Source organism: Balaenoptera physalus (genome assembly GCF_965194825.1).
Source record: "Balaenoptera physalus genome assembly, chromosome: 8".
NCBI classification, from domain to species: Eukaryota; Metazoa; Chordata; class Mammalia; order Artiodactyla; family Balaenopteridae; genus Balaenoptera; species Balaenoptera physalus.
Genome location: NC_138887.1, coordinates 63748266 through 63767689, shown reverse-complemented (window position 1 = coordinate 63767689; position 19424 = coordinate 63748266). Strand labels below are relative to the sequence as shown.

The following is a 19424-nucleotide window of genomic DNA, read 5'->3' as shown; positions in this document are numbered from 1 at the left end:
CTAAACATAAAAAAAGATAACTCATACACAGATAACAAAAAGCAAACCAAATATTTTCTTAAACATGGTTGTAAAATTGTGTTAGAGAATGTCCTTTTTCTTTAAGACACACATGCCGAAATATTTAAGAATCAAGTGTCATTTTGTTGACAGTTTACTTGTAAATGCTTCTGAAATATATTTTATATCATACATGTCTATCATACATATGATAGAAATAAAGTAAATATGACAAAATGTTAACAACTGATGAAACATGGGTGTTTGGTGCCTTCTTGTTTTTTGAGGTATAATTGACATATAACATTATATTAGTTTCAAGTATACAACATAATTTGATACTTGTATACACTGAGAAATGATCTCCACAATGAGTCTAGTTAATATCTGTCACCAACAGTTACAAAGTTTTTTTTTGGATCAGGACTTTTAAGATCTACTCTCTTAGCCACTTTCAAACATGCAATAGAGTATGAATAACTATAGTCATCATGCTATACGTTACATTTCCATGACTTATTTTTGTAACTGCAAGTCTGTACCTTTTGATCCCTTCACCCATTACACTCCCCCCATTTGTCCTTTATTTAAAACTTCTATAGGGTTGAGTTTCAAAATTAAAATCTGAGACAAATAGTTTTAAAAAAACCAGTCTGGAAATCACCTCTGGAAGCTTTCCTGATTCCCTCTCTTCCTTTCCTTCAGAGATTAGGTCCCCTCTTTTGTGTATATCTCTATCACAGCACCTACATACTGTACAATCATATTTATCAGTTTATATGCCTATGTCCATTACTAGTATCTGAGCTCCTTAAGGGTAAAACTCTTTTATTTACCTTTGTATTCTTAAGCCACAACAATACCTGTTGTGCATATGCACGACAGCTGGTTGTGAAAGATGCAACAGAACTCTAAATCAGACCTTGTGTATTTTGCTTGATCCCCTCCCCTCCAAAAACAGTAAGCATAAGTTACACATGCTCTTAAATGTGTCCTAGTAGCTTCATCTTAGTAATTACTTATTAGAAACATAGCTAAGAACATTTCGATCTTTAAAAAAAAAAGAAGTTAATAAGAAAAGGTATGATCTAGGCTTTTCTTATAAAGCACATATAGATTTAAAGGTATTCAACAATGGTTCATATGGGTATTATATTCGTTACATTATGTATCTAACAAAAAATTTTAAATGCCATATGTCAACATCATGATTTAAGAATATAATAAAGTACCTCCATTTACCTGGTCCCCCCAAACCAGAAATTTGGGAGGCAGCTTAGCTATCCTTTCTCCTTCAACTCTCATAACCATTCATTATGTCCTTTCGATTTCAGCTCAAGAATCTACAGTTATAGTCTCCCCCTCCCTATTCTTGCTGCCACTATGTTAATTTAGGAGGGATTACTCCCTTCATGGACTATTATTGTGGTCTTCTTTCTGTCCCCTCCTCTCTAATCTTACAGTCTGTACCCTCTTCCACTGATGCCCAAAATGACCACCATTCCTGTAAGTAACTATGCAAAACATTCAGGTAGGAAGCACATTTTATTAAATTTGCAACTCTAATGTCTGTAGCTGAGTATTGGGCACATAGTAGACACTCAAAAAAATGTTGGGTAAATGGAACTACGTTTCTCAAGTTCCCTTCCTCTGAGTGGTCAATCTCAAGAAAACAGAGGGCAGTGTGTGGTTTCAGTGAAGCCAAGAGTATATATTTCAAGATAGAAGAGAATAACAATATCTTGTATTATGAATGAGTCATGTAGAATTCTCAACTGTATTTACTATAAGAATACTTTTGAGACTTGCGATCATCTGTTTGAATGCTCCCTGAAGAGAGATCATGTGGGAAATTTCTTTAAGATATTAGTGCCTGAAAAGATGAGAGTTTCTCTTAGGCAATTTATTTCAGGTTGCTAGGAAGCTCAGTCAAATGTATACTCAACTTTAATCATTGGTATAGGGTAGTGAATGTATATTCATTAATAAAAACTTTCAGTAATCAAAAATACTGATTTTTATTGGTCTAAATGTTCTTATATCTCCCAGTAATATTATTACTCTCAAAAAGGAAATATTGTAATGATCTAAATTCAAATCCTATACTATTCTCTGAGGTCCTCAACAGTAGTAATACTTAACAATACTAAGTATTAATTACATCTCAAAATTAAGTTGACTGGGCTACAGATATCCTTACATGTTCTCCTTTCTTATAGAAGTACCTTTCAAACTGAAAATTTTTATTCTATTTATGAATCCGCCTATAGTTTATAATGAGAGTAGATTAAGAAGTTAAAGTAAAGGAAATCACATTTAGGATTTCCTTCAGTCTACGGAAGAGCGATGAGAAAGCTAATGCAACCAAATTTTAAAAAATAGTATATCTGGGGACTTCCCTGGTGGTCCAGTGAGTAAGACTCCACATTCCCAATGCAGGGGGCACGGGTTCGATCCCTGGTCGGGGAACTAAGGTCCCGCATGCCATCCGGTGTGGCCAAATAAAAAAGAAATATAGTATATCTATTTCCAAAGCTAAAGATAAAAAACAACATTTCTGAACTTTTATAAACGAGCAAAGTGACTTAGTTAAGTCAAGAGTTAATCATTAGGTATAGGGATAAAACAGTACCGTTACTCTCATATTGCCATTGCTATCAATAATAAACTGTTTAGTATGTACATTGTCGTATACAAATTTTCTTTTTGTTTTTCTAAGAGCAGAGAAATCTCAGAAAGAAGGGAACTACTTTAAGGCAAAAATAAAAGGGGCAGAAATTGCAGCATTAAGTATACAAGAGAGGAACATTATGTAAAGATAGTACAAGTTGCAGGCTAAGATCAGATTTTAAATTAAAAAGGGGCTCAAACAGTAGATATATTTCCCTAATACTAAATCATCAAAAATCAACTACATGATTTTAATTTTTTAAGTTAAAATTAAATAAAACACTTCAAATCATAGAAATTCAGCTTCTTGTACTCTGAACTTATTACAATGGAAAAATGCAATCCATTATCCCTTTTATAGCAAGTGAATCATGCTATTCCTCCCCATTCCCTCCAGTCTTCCTATAACCTACAGTTCTGAGCTATCTAATAATATTAATGGACAGCTTAGGAGTTTTTGTTTCTTGATTTGTTTTAATGACACTAAGCATTCCAGTATAAAAAATTCACATAAAACTATTTCATTAAAACAATGCAGCAAAGTTTGTCTTTATACTTCAAGTTTTTATAAAATGGCTAAGACCGAAGATTATTTAAAATTACAGAATTTTGGAAACAGAGATAGCCTTAGAGATCACTGTATAGCATACCCCTCTTTGTTTTGAAACCACCACCATTACCACTACCAAAAAAACAGAAAGTGAAGATGTCTTACAAGAAAATATTTATTAACTTTTTTCTACCGTTATTTCACAACCTCAAATCCTAGACTTTAAATATACTTGGGTTGAGCCTAGAAATAAGAATTGTCAAACGAAATATTTGTTTCACTGATATTTTAAGGAATCTTTATAAAGATATCTAATAGAGCTTAATGTTCCACAAAATAATTTGAATACGTTACGACTGGATAATATGCTCTTGAGTAAAGAAGGTGACATAACTCAAGTCACAATTGAACTTTAAAGTTCTAAGACACGAAGCCTCACATCAGCCTGAACCACTTCTAACTAACCAGTTTCCTAAATTTTTAAGGAAATGATAAAATGTCAAAAGATTCAAGTTAGAAATATAAAAAACAAGAATATTTATTTCACATTTCTCTGCTAATCTTGTAAGCCTACACTTTCCAGAACAATAAAAATACAGGGCCCACAGGAACTTTTAATCTAATTGTGACTTGATTCAAAATGTTGATTTCAGGGAATTCCCTGGTAGTCCAGTGGTTAGGACCCTGTGCTTTCACTGCTGAGGTCCCAGGTTCAAACCCTGGCTGGGGAACTAGGATCCCACAAGCCACATGGTACGGCCAAAAAAAAAAAAAAGTTGATTTCAATATTGTTATTACTGATGTCATTAAAATATCTTCAAGTTGACTTTAATTCTTTTAACTTTAAGAGACTAAAAAAACATACTTGTTAATTTGTACCCGACTGTCTCAGAGAATCTAGAACAAAAAACATAACAGCTTCAATAACTTATTTTGTAGGAGGTCCAATCCTTAACTCCATAAAGGCTAGGGGAAAAAAAAACAATCAAATTCTTTACGTAATATGGGAAATACGAGTTTGAACACAGTCTTTTTTTGTTTCTGTTTTTTTTTGGTTTTGGCCTCGCAGCAGCATGCGGGAATTTTAGTTCCCCGACCAGGGATTGAACTGGTGCCCCCTGCAGTGGAAGTGTGGAGTCTTAACCACTGGACTGCCAGGGAAGTAAGTCCCTGAACAGTATCTTTTTTAAAATTTTAAAACTGGTACAATTTTTAGTTTATCAAGTTGAATTCTGATGATCATTTAGCATAAGGATCAAGTATCTCTCCCTCTGGTAACAACCATCTCATGTTACTTTAATGGCAAGGAAAGGAGAAGGAAGAAGGTAGAAATAAAGTCCCAAGAAAGCGTAACTGGCTCATGAATGGAGGGAAAACAGTATTATGAGCAAGATTTTAGGTACAGGACTTCCCTGGGACAAGGGTTCCGGCCCTAGTCTAGGAAGATCCCACATGCCACGGAGCAACTAAGCCTGTGTGCCGCAACTACTGAGCCTGTGCTCTAGGGCCCACGAGCCACAACTATTGAGCCCACGTGCCACAACTACTGAAGCCAGTGCGCCTAGAGCCCGTGCTCTGCAACAAGAGAAGCCACCGCAATGAGAAACCCGCGTGCTGCAACGAAAAGTAGCCCATGCTTGCCGCAACTAGAGAAAGCCCACACGCAGCAACGAAGACCCAACACAGCCAAAAATAAATAAATAAATAAATAAATTTATAAATTTATTTAAAAAAAACAATTTTAGGTAGAACACACACACAAAAAGATTCATGACAGTAGCTCTGTATTTCTTTCGCATTATTATACAGTACTTCACAATTATGACACTACTGAGCATACAAAGACAAACCAGAATCTACAATCTATTTTAGGTGGAAACTTTAAAGATTTTCTTTATTAACTATGAATGTACTGAACTATATTATGTAAAAGTTTAAGTGATAGGGTATAACATCCCCAAATTTATTTCCAACACTTATAAGTCCTCCATATTATACATGTTACAATATATATAAACTACAATATATGTAAACTCAACTAAATGAAGGGGAACATAAAAAACATGTGACTGTTGTAATCTCTGGATCTGGCAGACTTCTCTTGCAAAACATCTCTGAACTGTGTTTTACTATTCAATTATAACACTGCACTGTTAACCATGCAATTTTATTTAATCACTTACTTTTAAAGCATTAAACCCAGAAACAGCTTTTTTTAAAAGGGCAAAATAATAAAATCAAACAAGGATACCTGATTTATGTCTAATGTCTTCCTTCAATACGTAGATGACTATAAAGTACACCCTTTATCTTCAACACTAAATGCATTGCCAGGATTGTGATTAATCATTTAAATAACCACAGCTGTGTTTACTTCAGTGTGCAGGCATCCAGATGTGTACTGGTAAAAAAAAATTACCATATTTTAAGAAGTCAAAATTGGAAATAACCAATAACAGATGCCTAATACATAAGTGTCTAGCAATTCTAAATTATCTGAGACTTTGCCCCCAAATTTGACTTTGTTCACATCTGCCAGTGAGAATTACATCTTTGACTAGCTTTAAATTTCACAAATCTGAGTTACCAAAGATCCCACATACTTCATCTAAGTATCACCTTGACATTTAAGTGTGAAAAATTGTTCTCTCTCAATGTTTTTAAAAGTACTTATTCTCCCCCACCCTCCAACATACCTTCTGAAATTTCTTCAAAGTATGAAGTATACCATTTTGGAGAAAAGTAAAGAGGAAATTCTATTTATACCAAATAGGGTTGCAAATGTTCTATTTTAAAGCGATTTTCAGGAGCATCAAACTCTCATTCATTCCTTAACAGTAAAGATACTCTGAATATAAATAAACTAATCTCCAACAAAGTTGCTTCAAATAAAAAATGTGCATGTATATACAGAACATTACATGAAGAAAAATATAAAAGAAACAAAGGAAAGTTCAAAAAAGTTCTAAATTGTACATTCACCGCTATAGGTGAAACAGCAATAGCTGCAAATAGCATCATTACACTGATAAATATGATAATAAAGCCACACTAAATCTAGTCATTCTGAGATAAATTTACACATGTTCCTGCTTAAGCTGTATAAAACAGATTAAAATTTTTTATAAAATTTCATTTCTGTAGATTATCATGATACAAATACATCTATATACCCTAGAAATCTAATGTCTATTCAGTGGCTAAGAAATCACTACTAGCATAGCACCATTGTACTATACTTATATTTTCGCCAGCAAGGACCAAAAATGTCAGTGGGGTACTTCAGAGCAAACAACCAAAAGCAAGTGTTAAACGATGTTGCTACCAAACTATTGGTGAACTTTCAGTTGTTTGTGGTTCTGAGTCTGAAACAGAGGTCCAAAACGACTTACATAACCATTTATAATTTTTCTTACATTTTAAAAAAAGGAAGTTCAAACACAATTCTTTTCATCAATAATTAAACATATGTATACACACACCCGTGTGTGTGTGCATATATTATTTATATATATCAGAATGATTCCACTACAAACATGCTGACTTTGGTTCTCTTGGTTGATTAGTGCTTTTATTTCTAATTCTATAAAATTCCTCAAAGCCATTAGTTATTCTAATCTTTTCCAAGCACTCATGCCCTACACTCATACTGATTCTCTCATTCTGATCCTCCACATTACTGAGGCAAGAGTATCCAATGTAGGACACTTTCCTGGTGGCGCAGTGGTTAAGAATCCGCCTGCCAACGCAGGGGACACAGGTTCGAGCCCTGGTCTGGGAAGATCTCACATTCCGCGGAGCAACTAAGCCCACAAGCCACAACTACTGAGCCTGCGCTCTAGAGCCCACGAGCCACAACTATTGAGCCCACGTGCCCCAACTACTGAAGCCAGTGCGCCTAGAGCCCGTGCTCCACAACAAGAGAAGCCACTGCAATGAGAAGCCCACGCACTGCAATGAAATGTAGCCCACGATTGCCGCAACTAGAGAAAGGCCGCGCAGAGCAACCAAGACCCAACGCAGCCAAAAATAAATAAATTAATTTTTAAAAAAAGAAAAAAAAGAGTATCCAATGTGAACTCAACCATCGGTCTTCCATTAATTATGCAAGTGCAAAATCACAATCCCTGATTCCTTACTATCAAAATAGCTGCCAAAGCTCCCTTGTTATTCTTGCATCACTCTTCCCTAATAACAACCTATTTCAGGCCCTTAGTCCTCACCTAAGCTATTTCAGCAATTTGCTAATTAGCTTCCCTGACTTTCTATCCTTTCAAATTCTGCTGGGTTAATTTTTCCTAAACTGCCTATTGCCTAAAGGAAACATACACATATCAAACAAACAAACAAAAAACCCCCCACTTCTCATCTACCTAAGGATCAAGTCCAAACTGGTCATTTGGCTTAAAGCTTTCCATGATTAGGCCCCAAACTACCTGTGTAATTACAACTACTATTTCACAGCCAAATAAAATACACATACACATTGATCTTCCACCTCTAAGCATCTACTCCTCTTCCCTTTTTCTGGAAACCCCTTTCCTACACTTCTACCTTTTGAAAGCTCTGTTCAAATGTTGCTGCCTCATGCGGTACACAACTGGAAATAATTTCCCCTTCTTTTCAGCTGCTGTTGCACTTTACTATCAGTGGTTTAATCCCCACACCACCACCACCACCACCCGCACCCCCCCCGCCTTCCACTGGAAGGAAACCAAGTGAAATCTTACCCAGAAACCCAACAGAAAGACAGTCAAAAGCAAAGGTGTTCTGGTTTACTTGGGGGTGGGGAGAGAAAGGCTTAGAGTGCCCCCTCCTAGGATAAGCACTTGCAAAATACTAAAAAGCTCAAGTCTGGCATGAAAACTTACTGATCTCCATTGACGTTTATATCACTAAGTCCAAAGACAAATACCTACCTAAAGAGTCAAATTTGCCTCTGTGCAGCCTCTAGTTAACTTTGTCTTTGGTAAGTTATTTTGCTGAGCCCCAAGTATAAATCTGTCATAAGGCTGCTATGAGGATTACATAAGACAATGTACCTGAAGCACTTCGTACCGATAAATGGCAGCTAGAATCATTCTCGCTCTGCACCTTTCAGTGCCAGATGTACAGGAAGCACTCTACAAACATATATCGAATGAATAAATCATTTATGATGGGCTAATCACTCCAAGGAAACTTAAGGGGTGATGGAGGTAAAAAGAGAAACAGGTTGCAGAATAAAGATACCATTTCTACCAAGCATTACACCAATAACAGAGCACAAAACTGGAAAAAAGATATCTGGTAAATTTGTAATACTTCAGAAGAGTGTAAGTATAGTTTTTGAAACTTTTATTTTCCCCTCATTGTTTTCACTGTTCATATCTTTCAATAAGTTATGCTTAAAAACAACACTACTACATAACAATGAACACCATTTAAGTCACAATTGCTTAATGCTTCTTCATTCCATTGAACCAGTTAAATAACTAATCAAATAGTTTTTCAAAGTAGTTTTTACTGTTTAATATCCTGAGTCACACCTCTCACAACCCCCTGGCAAGCACTAGTATGTTGATTTGGGTGTGAGGGGGGAGGTTCATTCCACTGTATCTCTATACCTCTTGTACATTTGTATGCATTCTTAAACAATATATACTATTGTGTTATGTATCTTTATATTTTATATGAATAATCAAACTATTTTTTAAAGTACTTTTGGAAAAACTTTTGACAATGTTTTTTAATTTATAAGTTTTTAATATTAAAAAATAAACAAAAAACCCACAAGCTCAACAAGCTTAATTTTGGATACATCTAAAAATTACAAAATATTTGTTGAAAATGGTTCAAATTAAATAAATACCAAACATCATGCAAAATCCAAATCCCTAAGTAGATAAGGAGGGAGGAAAAAAAGGGGACTAGTGTTCACAGAATACCAACTTTGTGCCAAACTCTACGCTACATGCTTTACACATATATCATTCTTATGGACTGAATGTCTGTGTCCCCCAATCCTGAAATTCATATGAGGAAGTCCTAACCACCCTCAATGTTATGGTATTTGGAGATGGGGCCTTTGGAAGGTAATCAGTGTTGCATGAAGTCATGAGGGTAGAGTCCTCATAATGAGATTAGTGTTGTTATAGGAAGGGAATCCAGAGAGCTCTCTTTCTCCACCTTGTGAGGACATGGTGAGAGGCAACAGTCTGCAAACCAGGAAGAGAACCCTCACCAGGTACTGAACAGGCTAACACCTTCATCTTGGACTTCCCAAACTACAAATTGTGAGAAGATAAATTTCTATTGTTTAACCCACTCAGTCTATGGTATTTTGTTATGGCAGCTCAAACAGACTAATACAATCATACAATCCTTACATGACTCTAATTATTATCCACAAATTACATGAAGGAATTGAGGATTAAGAAGGTAACAATTAAAGGAAAAACACAATGGTCAATCCTGCTCAAAGAAATCAATCCAAATCAAAATGATGCGATTCCATTTTCATCCCTCAGGTTTGTAATGACTAAAATGTTTAATATGGAGTGCAGGTAAAAGGTGAACTGTAGATGGAAATTTGTGTAACCCTTGTAAAAGGTAATTTGAGAATATGTCAAGATTCAAAATGCACCCGGTCCTGAATGAGGTGTCAGAGCCCAAGCAGAGCCAGGAAGGCATTCCTGTGGAGGGGCAGTGTTGTGTGGTTGGTGTGTCATAGCCAGGACAGAGTGAAGAAACCATCCAATGCTGGAGTAAGGAGAAGTGACAGTGGCCTAGCATAAAATGTTGAAGCCCAAGTGAGATAAGGAGGGGATCTGTGGGTGTAGGGGACAACAAACATTGGTTAGGGAGGAGGATGACCTAATAGACAATGACCCAATATTTACAATAATGGGAGCCAGGTTTCTCACTGCTGGGGAAGAAAGTTACAAATGTGGAAAGGGAAAAAACTAGAATGAGCCCTGTGGTGCTGAACTGTAAATTAGAGATATCTATGTGAACTCATGGTTTTATACAAACACATACATAAATAGATGTAAAAGTGTATACATGTACATACATTTGTCTATTTCCTAGTTCCTTCCATTGAGAGCATCCCAAAAGCCATTAGCACAACTGGAGGTAAGATCTTACCTTCCAAATATCATTCTCCACTGAAAGCTATGCACCTTAAAGGAATGGCTGATTCCAGGACTGGAACAGGAAAAGTATAAGATTAGCTTGGAATACCTTCTTGTGTCAGAATGCTAGGAAACGCACAAAGAATGATGGTGACATGTCCAAAGGTCACAGAAGACAGCTTGATGGGACTCCCCATGTACAAATTGGGACAATGTGAATATCAAAATAAATAATAGCAACAAATTATAACCCATCGAATGAGAATTCATGAGTCTATATTGATATACATAAATGAATAAATTGGAAGTTTGATAATGAATGGAAAACTGTAGTAACACAGTTTCAAAGTCCCTCCTAGTAAAATATCTATTAATTACAAAAGGAAAATCAGTAATCTAACAATGGAAAAGTCTCAAAGACACTACCTTAATAAAGTTACCATCATCAGCAATGGAATAAATGAGAATCATGTTTCACCTAATCATGTTTCACCTGACAGGATGCAATGGGAACACAGCATCACTACTATGATATTCCCGCCAAGGTGCAGAACCTAAATCGAATCATATATAAACGTGAGCCAAATCCAAGTTGAGAAACATTCTATAACTGGCCTGTAACCTTCAAAAGTGTCAAAATCACAAAAGTCAAAGACAAACAGAGACCTGCTCTAGACTGAAGAAGACTAGAGATATGACAACTGAATGTAATCCATGATTCTTAATCAAGACATTAAGACAACTGGAGAAACCTGAAAAGGACCTATGGATTAAATGATAGTAATATATCCGTGTGTTCATTTCCAATTTCGATGGTTGTACTGAGGTTATGTCTTTGTAGTAAATACACATTAAAATATCTAGGGGTGATGAACATCAGGCTGGCTCATGGAAAAAAAGGTTGTTTGTATTGTACTTTCAATTATTCTGTAAGTCTGTAATTATTTCAAAATAAAAATTATATTAAAAAATTAAAATGAACCTGCCAATTTGATCTGGCAATTTCCTAAGAATTTATCTTATAAATAAGAAAAACAAAGATGTAAGATGTAAGAATATTCGCTGCAACATATTATGTAACAGAAAAAAAAAACATAAAAACAAGCAAACAAAAAACCTAAAACCACCTAGATATCAATAGATATTTATAGATTATCTATTGTGCATACAATGGACTAGTAGAACACAACTATTAAAAAGCATGAGGTAGATGTTTATATTAATGTGAACACATGTCTAAGATATATAATGTAAAAAGTAGAAAAACTATATGTAACATGGTCCTTTGTGAGGATATATACAAACACACACAAATAAATATATATATGTGTACATATATATAAATTCAGGAAGGACACTGAAAGAACTGTTTAACAGTGATTATACTGGAGCATAAGAAATGTTTTGGGGGAAAATTGACAAGAAACAGTGCTTTCACTTTTTAATTTATACCTTTTTATAGGTTTAAATTTTAAATAAGCAGTTACTTGTAAAATTATCCTATCTATTTTGCTGCAAAAATATTTTAAAGGATTTAAGTAACTAGTACAAGTCGACAAGTTAAAAACTGATGCACAATGAGATATCATTACACCTATCAGAATGTCTAAAATTAAAATGACCATGTGTTGACAAAGACGTAGAGTAACTAGAACCCTCATACACTGCTGGTGGGAATGTAAAATGTATAACTACACTGGAAACAGCTTGGCAGTTTCTTAAAGTGAACATAAACCTACTGTACCGCTCAGTCATTTCACTACAAGGTGCTAAACCAAGAGAAATGAAAGCATATGTTCACACAAAGACTTCTACATGAATATTCATAGCAGTTTTATTTGTAAGGGAAAAAAAAAAAACGGGTAATTGGAAAAAAACAGGAAATGACCTAAATGTTCATCTGAAAGTGAAAGAATAAACAAATTGTGGTATATCCATGTAGTGGAATTCTTCTCAGCGAGAGAAAGGAACAAGCTATTGATAAATGCAACAACATGGATGAATCTCCAAATAATGATGCTGGGTGCAAGATACCTGAGGAAAAAAAAAAGATACTGTCTGATTCCATTTATATAAAATTCTGGAAAATGCAAATTAATCTATCATGTCAAAAGGAGATCAGTGATTTTCTAGGGATGGGAAGGGACGTGGAGAGGACTGACAGGGAGAGATTATTATAAAGGGACACCAGTGAACTTTTGGGAGTGATGGATATATTTGTTACCTTTTTGGTGGTAATGACTTCTCTGTTGTATTCATATTCTACAACATATAAAATTGTGAATTTTTTTTTTAAATATTTTTATTTATTAATTTGGTTGCACCGGGTCTTATTTATTTATTTTTATATTTATTTTTGGCTGTGTCGGGTCTTCGTTTCCGTGCGAGGGCTTTCTCCAGTTGCGGCAAGCGGGGGCCACTCTTCATCGCGGTGCGCGGGCCTCTCATTATCGCGGCCTCTCCTGTTGCGGAGCACAGGCTCCAGACGCGCAGGCTCAGTAGCTGTGGCTCACGGGCCCAGTTGCTCCGCGGCATGTGGGATCTTCCCAGACCAGGGCTCGAACCCGTGTGCCCTGCATTAGCAAGCAGATTCTCAACCACTGCGCCACGAGGGAAGCCCCATTGTGAATTTTGAGGGAAAAAAAAAAGTTGATGGATGGTGGATTTTGAACCTAGGTCTGATCCTAGATTCATCATGCTTATTCCATCCTGGAGCTCAAAAATTTTCTTCTTGCATATGACTACCATGAATGGACATCGAATAGGCACTTTATCATTCATTATATTTATCGTTTATCTTAAAAAATTTTAGTAACATGAATTCTTCATTTCTTGCTACCACCATGCAACTAATTTAAATATGTGACATTATTATTTATTTATGTGTCCACTATATTACATTTAATAACTGAAAACACCAAAGCCCCTTTGGTTATAAGTAAACTGACTAGTACAGTATCTGACATAGTCAGTATTAATTGTATCTACCTTCTACATTTAAGATTCCAAGGAACTCTTTTGTTGAGGATTTAGTCCAGTTGGTATCCAATGTTCACATAAATATTTCTCAGTGGAATTTTTCACAGGACAATTCTTCCTTGTGCAGGACTGGTCTAGGCATAGCAAGTATTTAAAATCCTTGACCTCTACCCACTATATGCTGGCAGTTATTTTACTTTCTCACTTGACAAGTGAATGTGATAGCCAAAAATACTCCCTTGGTTAAAAACCAATATAAGATGTCCTACTTTGTTAGGCACAGGCGAGAGTACCTCAGTTATTCCAGAATGCTAGCAGCATTAGGGAACCACCAGCCTGCTTCAGATAACACAGCAGTTCCAGTGATTATAGAAAAATTATAAACTACTTAGTATAATAGTATTCTCTTGTAAACACCATTGCTTCTGAAGGCAAACTCAGGTTCATTTTAAATATTCTTTCCCTCAAAAAAAGGAAAGAAATCTCTCAATTCTGGCATAGGAAGAACAGAATAAAAGAAATTAAAGGCCCACTTGTTCTTCCCATTTTCACTCTCATCCACTTCTAATTGTAAGAGAAATGAGATAAATGAAAATATTTTAATACCTTTTCAATATATGTCTGATTTGAAAAGTTGTTTGAAGTTTCAAATAAATTATAGAGTATTTCAGTTTTAGGCCCCACCCTACTACTATTAACCTAGCTGTATGATCTTGACAAGTTCTAGCTTCTCAAGACTTTTTTTTTTTTTCTCAAGACTTTTAAGTTGCTTTCCAGTTCTAAAATTTTAACCATGCCAAGCCTCCAAAATTATATTAAATCATTCCCAAAACGTCGAATGTCTTCCAATAAATCTGATACTCAATCAGTTTAAATAGTCAAGAAGTTGCGGAATTCACAAAGATCCTAAACATGATTTTCAACAGTTCCTACTTAATGACCAGATCACACACCCACCAATTAGAATCGTGAGGAACTGCCAATGTAACACAGATCCACAGTCCAAATGATAAAAAAGGAGCATTTGTTTCTTTGCACCTTCAGAAAATCACCCCACATGTTACACCTCACACTGAAGAAGAGCTATTCAGAAGAAACAATGAAGTCTCCATGAAAACACATTATCTTAGTTTCCTTTTCAAAACAGAAATTCCCCTTCCTTATAATGACTGAATTGACATCTTACCAAACAAGTTCTTATCAGGAATGAGATGTAGCAACAACACCCTCAAAAAATATACAATTCTTTAGTCAAACCAGGGATACATAATTTCAGTAATGCTTTCATTAACAGGCTCTTAACTGCAAGCTACCCTAGACAATGGACATCATCCACTTTCTGGAGCACAGAGACCCAATGGGCCACTCAAAGTAAGACCTCCTCTAGCTTGAACAGATGATTACAGGCAATTTTAAGTTGTATCTACTGGTGAGTTTGTCAATGGCATATTTACCATAAAGACAACCATAAGAAAAAGAATCTCCAAAGAAGGCAAAGGACTTGGTAATTCAGGGCACTAATAACTGATCTGAAAACTCAAATACTGAAAGATTCAAAACAGGCCAGTTTCAAAGTACTGCTTCTCCAACTTTACCTGTTTGAATTAAAAACCAGAGAAGAAACACACAAAAACCTGAACAAGCAAAGGCATTTCAAATGTTACTGCTCATCCTAAACAGAAAATTTCCTGAATGAATGAGATTCTACATATTCAAACCTGAAGATGACAGATTTTCTGTAAGGTGACCAATAAATGGTGAGTTACTTATGCTAATAAACCAGTCTGTTGTGGGAGGCCTGTTTTCAGAAAAAATATTCTTTGCTTTTCCTTTTAACTTTAATGAAATTTTTTTTTTTTTACTATGTAACTGCCAACATTTTGAACAAATTGATGCTCCCAACATAAACTTAGTACAAGAATTACATATTCTGCAAAAGCTGATGAAATGAAAGTTGCTGAAACATTGTGTGTATCATCAGGCCCAGTTATCTTTAGATCCTTTTAAAGCAGTCAATTCTCGACTACTTATTTTAAACACAGGTTCACTCATTCGACAAGCATTTACTGACCATCTACCATGTGCCAGGCACTTTGCTAAACGTTACGGATTCAGGTTAAAGTTTGCTTGGGTTGGGGACTCAGAAAGACCTATCAGATCCTGACGACCACTTAATGGCAAGCTTTTAAAATCTCTGAGCCTCAGTTTCATCAGAGATGTGATAATTAGACTAATGTAGATAAAGTGCCTAACATGGTATCTTGTATATGATAAATGATAAATGCTAACTATATCAAATATGAAGTTTGTGTTAGAAGCAGATCCTGATCTCAATAAGCCAGTTTTTTTTACTACATAGCTCACTGTTGGAGGATTATGAACCAACTTGCAAGTGAGATCAAGAAAACATGTCTGCACAGATAAATCCACTACCAAAACAAAAAACAATCCCCACAATACATAATGAATCCCAGAACTGAAAATAAATGTGCTTTGGGTTAGTTTACGAGTTTGTGTAGTATGTGCATTAGCAAGCAGATTCTCCAAGGTCTTCTTCCACTAAACAACCCAGTACACTATAAATAAAAATAACTAATGTTACAAGCTTTGTGGTTTTATGCACAGTAGGATCATGAGGGAGTACAACTTAGGACCATTTTGGTGAAGCAGTAACTATTTAATGTAACAGATTTGTAACCATTAACCACAATTCTCTTCCTACACCTTCAGAAAGGTCACCCAATAGTAACCTCCTTTTCTTAGAAAATATTTACCTTACGCATAGCAATTAGTTGATAAAACCAACAATTTTGAAACCCTGATTGGCAACAACGATCTAACAAACAGAAGCAGTACAGCTACAGAGTTTAAGAGCGCTAGTGTCAACTGGGCCAGGTGTCCATCATTTCTAGCCAGTTACGTGACACTGGGCAAGTTTCTTAACTGTTCAAGCTTCAATTTCTTTATCTGAAAAATGTAAATACCAGTTCCTACTTACTAGGCTTGTGAAAATGAATTAAGTTAATAGAAGCAAAATACTCAGACAAGCAACCACCCAAACAATGTTAGCTATTTGCTGTTACCTACAATGAGAAAACTGAAGTTCCTCTTGGTAACCATGAAGCTAATAAAAATGTAGACGTTTTAGGGTCTTATAAATCCTTAAACTTACGTTAGTTCGAAGTTAAGTGATCAAAAATTAATGAGGAACAAGAGGAAGGCAATAACGGGTATTAAGCACTAACACCTGATCCTCCCATTCTACTTAACAGGCTTCATATGTTAAGTCCTAAATGTAAGCAGCATTGGCCTAACTAGGAACAACAATTTAATTCTGGAAGGGTTCAAGGCAAAGGAAAACTGCTAAAACAAATAATAATAATAATAACGATAACAATAAATAAAGGGAAAAGAGATTATGTAGACATGAACGAGGTGGCGGTAACCGGGCTGAAGAGGAAAAGGCCCCACCATCCCGGACACCGGGCTAGGGAACCAGGGTCCCCGTGGCTCCTCCCAGTGAGGAAGCAGAAGGCATTTAGCCTCGCCGCTGAGGTGAGTCCCACCGTGACACCTCGACCCGAAGTCGGTCGTGGAGGGTCGCGCGTGCAGAGCCTTGAGAGCCAGCAGCGGGGGTCCAGACTTCCCGCGGGTACCTCCCGGCCGAGAGCCCTTCCACCCGCGCCGCCTCCACTCGGAGGCCTTAGTCACTGTCCGCGCGGCCCAGAGGCCGCGGGCCAGCCGGTTACCTTCTGCAGGGAACTCCTCGAACTCGTCGTCCTCCTCCAGCAGACCCAAGTCTACCGGCTGTTTTTTCTCTGACATCGCGACCCTCCGCGGCCAAAACCTCTCAGTCCAGTAAGAAAGTTGGACCTCTCACTCGGCTTCACCACAGCCGCCTCAGCCGTTACCGCCTCCAAGGCCGGCTCTATCATAGAGACGCGGGAGAAGAGCAACCGGATAGCGCGAGGGATGCTGGGATACTGGAGGTCCACCCAGCGCTTCCTGCGGGTTTAGGAGCCCTTCAGAGTTAGCAAGGTGGATTACTTTGTGCGTATACTGTCTTACCCGGACTCTCTGACTTGACAAACTGAGAACAGGGTAGGTTTCCGTGACTGGAAAAGACTCATAATGTGTGGGGAAAAAAACCACCTTTACTTGGTTTAGGCTGAGGGATGAAGTATCGGCTAAAGTTCGTTAAAAGCCTGCCAAGTGCCAGGCCCTTAAATTAGATTAGCTCCACCCTTAAACCAATTCCCTAAACATGGTGTTAAATGTCTCCACATCACAGGAAATTCAGGTTCAGAAAGAAATAGCCTACGTCACTGAGGTAGTGCTAGACAACCCAAAAGCAGATTTGTTTGCCTGACTTTAATCTCCAAGCTTTTCCATTGTTCAGTGTTCTTCTGTCTTGCGGTTAAGCTGTGGTAAATAACCTGTTAAACATTGTGCTGCGTGTGTGTGTGTAATAACTAGTTTACAGGTTATTATAATACTGTGTAAAACTCGATATATGTGACATTTTATGGTGTTCATAATAAGTCATTTTGAATATAGTTGTGAACTACATAAAACTTGATATGGTATATGTATATGTAGTATAATAGAGGAATAGTGTATAATATATAGATACATAATTGGGTATTGTAAATTTTGATACATATGTTTGTGTATTTAAATCCCATTCCTTCATTCAGCAACATTAACTTATATCATGTACTAGGCACTGTGCTGAAAATCAAACATGTATAGACAAAGGCCTTCCTTCAAGGAGTTCATATTCCACTCAGAGACATGTAAACAGATAAATCACAATGAAACATAGTAATACATTTGAATCTCTATTTTAAAATAAAATTATCTGAGAAATGAACAGAGTGTATGGGCATACAGAGAATGGAAAACCTAAATAAGAGCACAAATTTGGACCAGAATTTGGGAACCTATAATTAGATGTAAATTTTTAAAAATAAGATGGGTCTTCTAGTACTATTTTGACTTGTATTAATTACTGAAAACATTAGCTGTCTTCAAATTAAGTTCAAAGTATGTGTAATTTGGCATGTTATATAAGTAAGTACCAAATTAATGAAAGAAAAGATGAGGAAGATCTAAAATTGGAAGTAAATATAGACAGTGAGATCTCTTAGACTTTCATACTGTCTATTATGCCCTCTATTGTACATATTACATATGCCGCTGGCAACCCACACACCAAGGTAAAGTTTTGGGCAGTTTGATTAGGCAGCAAAGAATAAAAAACAAATCACAGATCTGAGACAGCCATTTTGTGCAGAGATAAAAGATTTTCCCAAGGACATATCTGAAGAGACAGAAACATTAATGACTACTAGGAGATGGATAAGGGGTGATTTGGGACTAACTGCTGATAGGTGGAAGGTTTCTTTGTGGAGTGATAAAAATCCTCTGGAACTGGATAGTGATGATGGTTGCAAAACATAGTGAATATGCTAAAAGCCACTGAAGTGTACACTTCAAAATGGTTAATTTTATGTTACATGAAGTATGTATGTCTCAATTTTTGAAGTGCTATAAAATTTTTGACCAAGACGTCAAGAATTTCTAGTTCCTGGGCCTATTATATAATCTGATATATGATGACATTTGTATTAATTCTTAGCAAAAGAACAAAATCAGTGGCAGTATAATGATTTTCCCCTAAAACTGAATATATTCAATTTAAAGGAATAATTTTAACATATTATTGACCCGGGGATTTTTGTAGAGACTAACACCTGTGGCCAGCAATTTGTTATGTAAGTGAATATTGAAACACCCGTGTTTGAGTAAATATCAACAACTTTTTTTGCACTTAATGTATTTATTTGAAACTTTGAACATGTCTTACTAAAGCATTCTAATATTTCGTTAGAGCGTGATAGGCAGTATAGCAGGCACCTCTGTGCAGGGGAACAGAACATCTATTACAAACATACTGTGTTTCACTGCACTTTCCCCTGGAAGAGCAGACTCTACACTTCCTGGCGGCATTTTTTTTTTTTAGTCCTGTGGGTGTTATTTCCTCTAGAATATGTTCTTTTATTTTATTTGATAGTCGACAAGGTGAATCTTTGCAGGGGACCCTTTTA

At 36.2% G+C, this 19424-nt stretch overlaps 1 protein-coding gene and 1 long non-coding RNA gene across 6 annotated transcripts in view; both read right to left on the bottom strand.

Moving 5' to 3' along the window:
* The window catches only part of SEM1 (SEM1 26S proteasome subunit), a 294022-nt gene extending 276747 nt beyond the window's left edge, over positions 1 to 17275 (bottom strand). For 2 of the 5 annotated variants that reach the window (XR_014266491.1, XM_082472198.1), the window contains exon 1: positions 17064 to 17247. Coding sequence is in view for 3 of the 5 variants with exons in the window: in XM_082472198.1 (XP_082328324.1) it covers positions 17064 to 17139 (76 nt within the window). In the remaining 2 variants the exon portion in view is untranslated. Of the gene's footprint in view, positions 1 to 17063 lie in introns of all 5 variants that reach the window. The other 3 variants (XR_014266492.1, XM_082472199.1, XM_082472200.1) reach the window with 3 other exon arrangements.
* The window catches only part of LOC309665639, a 272601-nt gene that overhangs the window by 110802 nt on the left and 142375 nt on the right, over positions 1 to 19424 (bottom strand). The gene's annotated exons all lie outside the window — the stretch shown is intronic.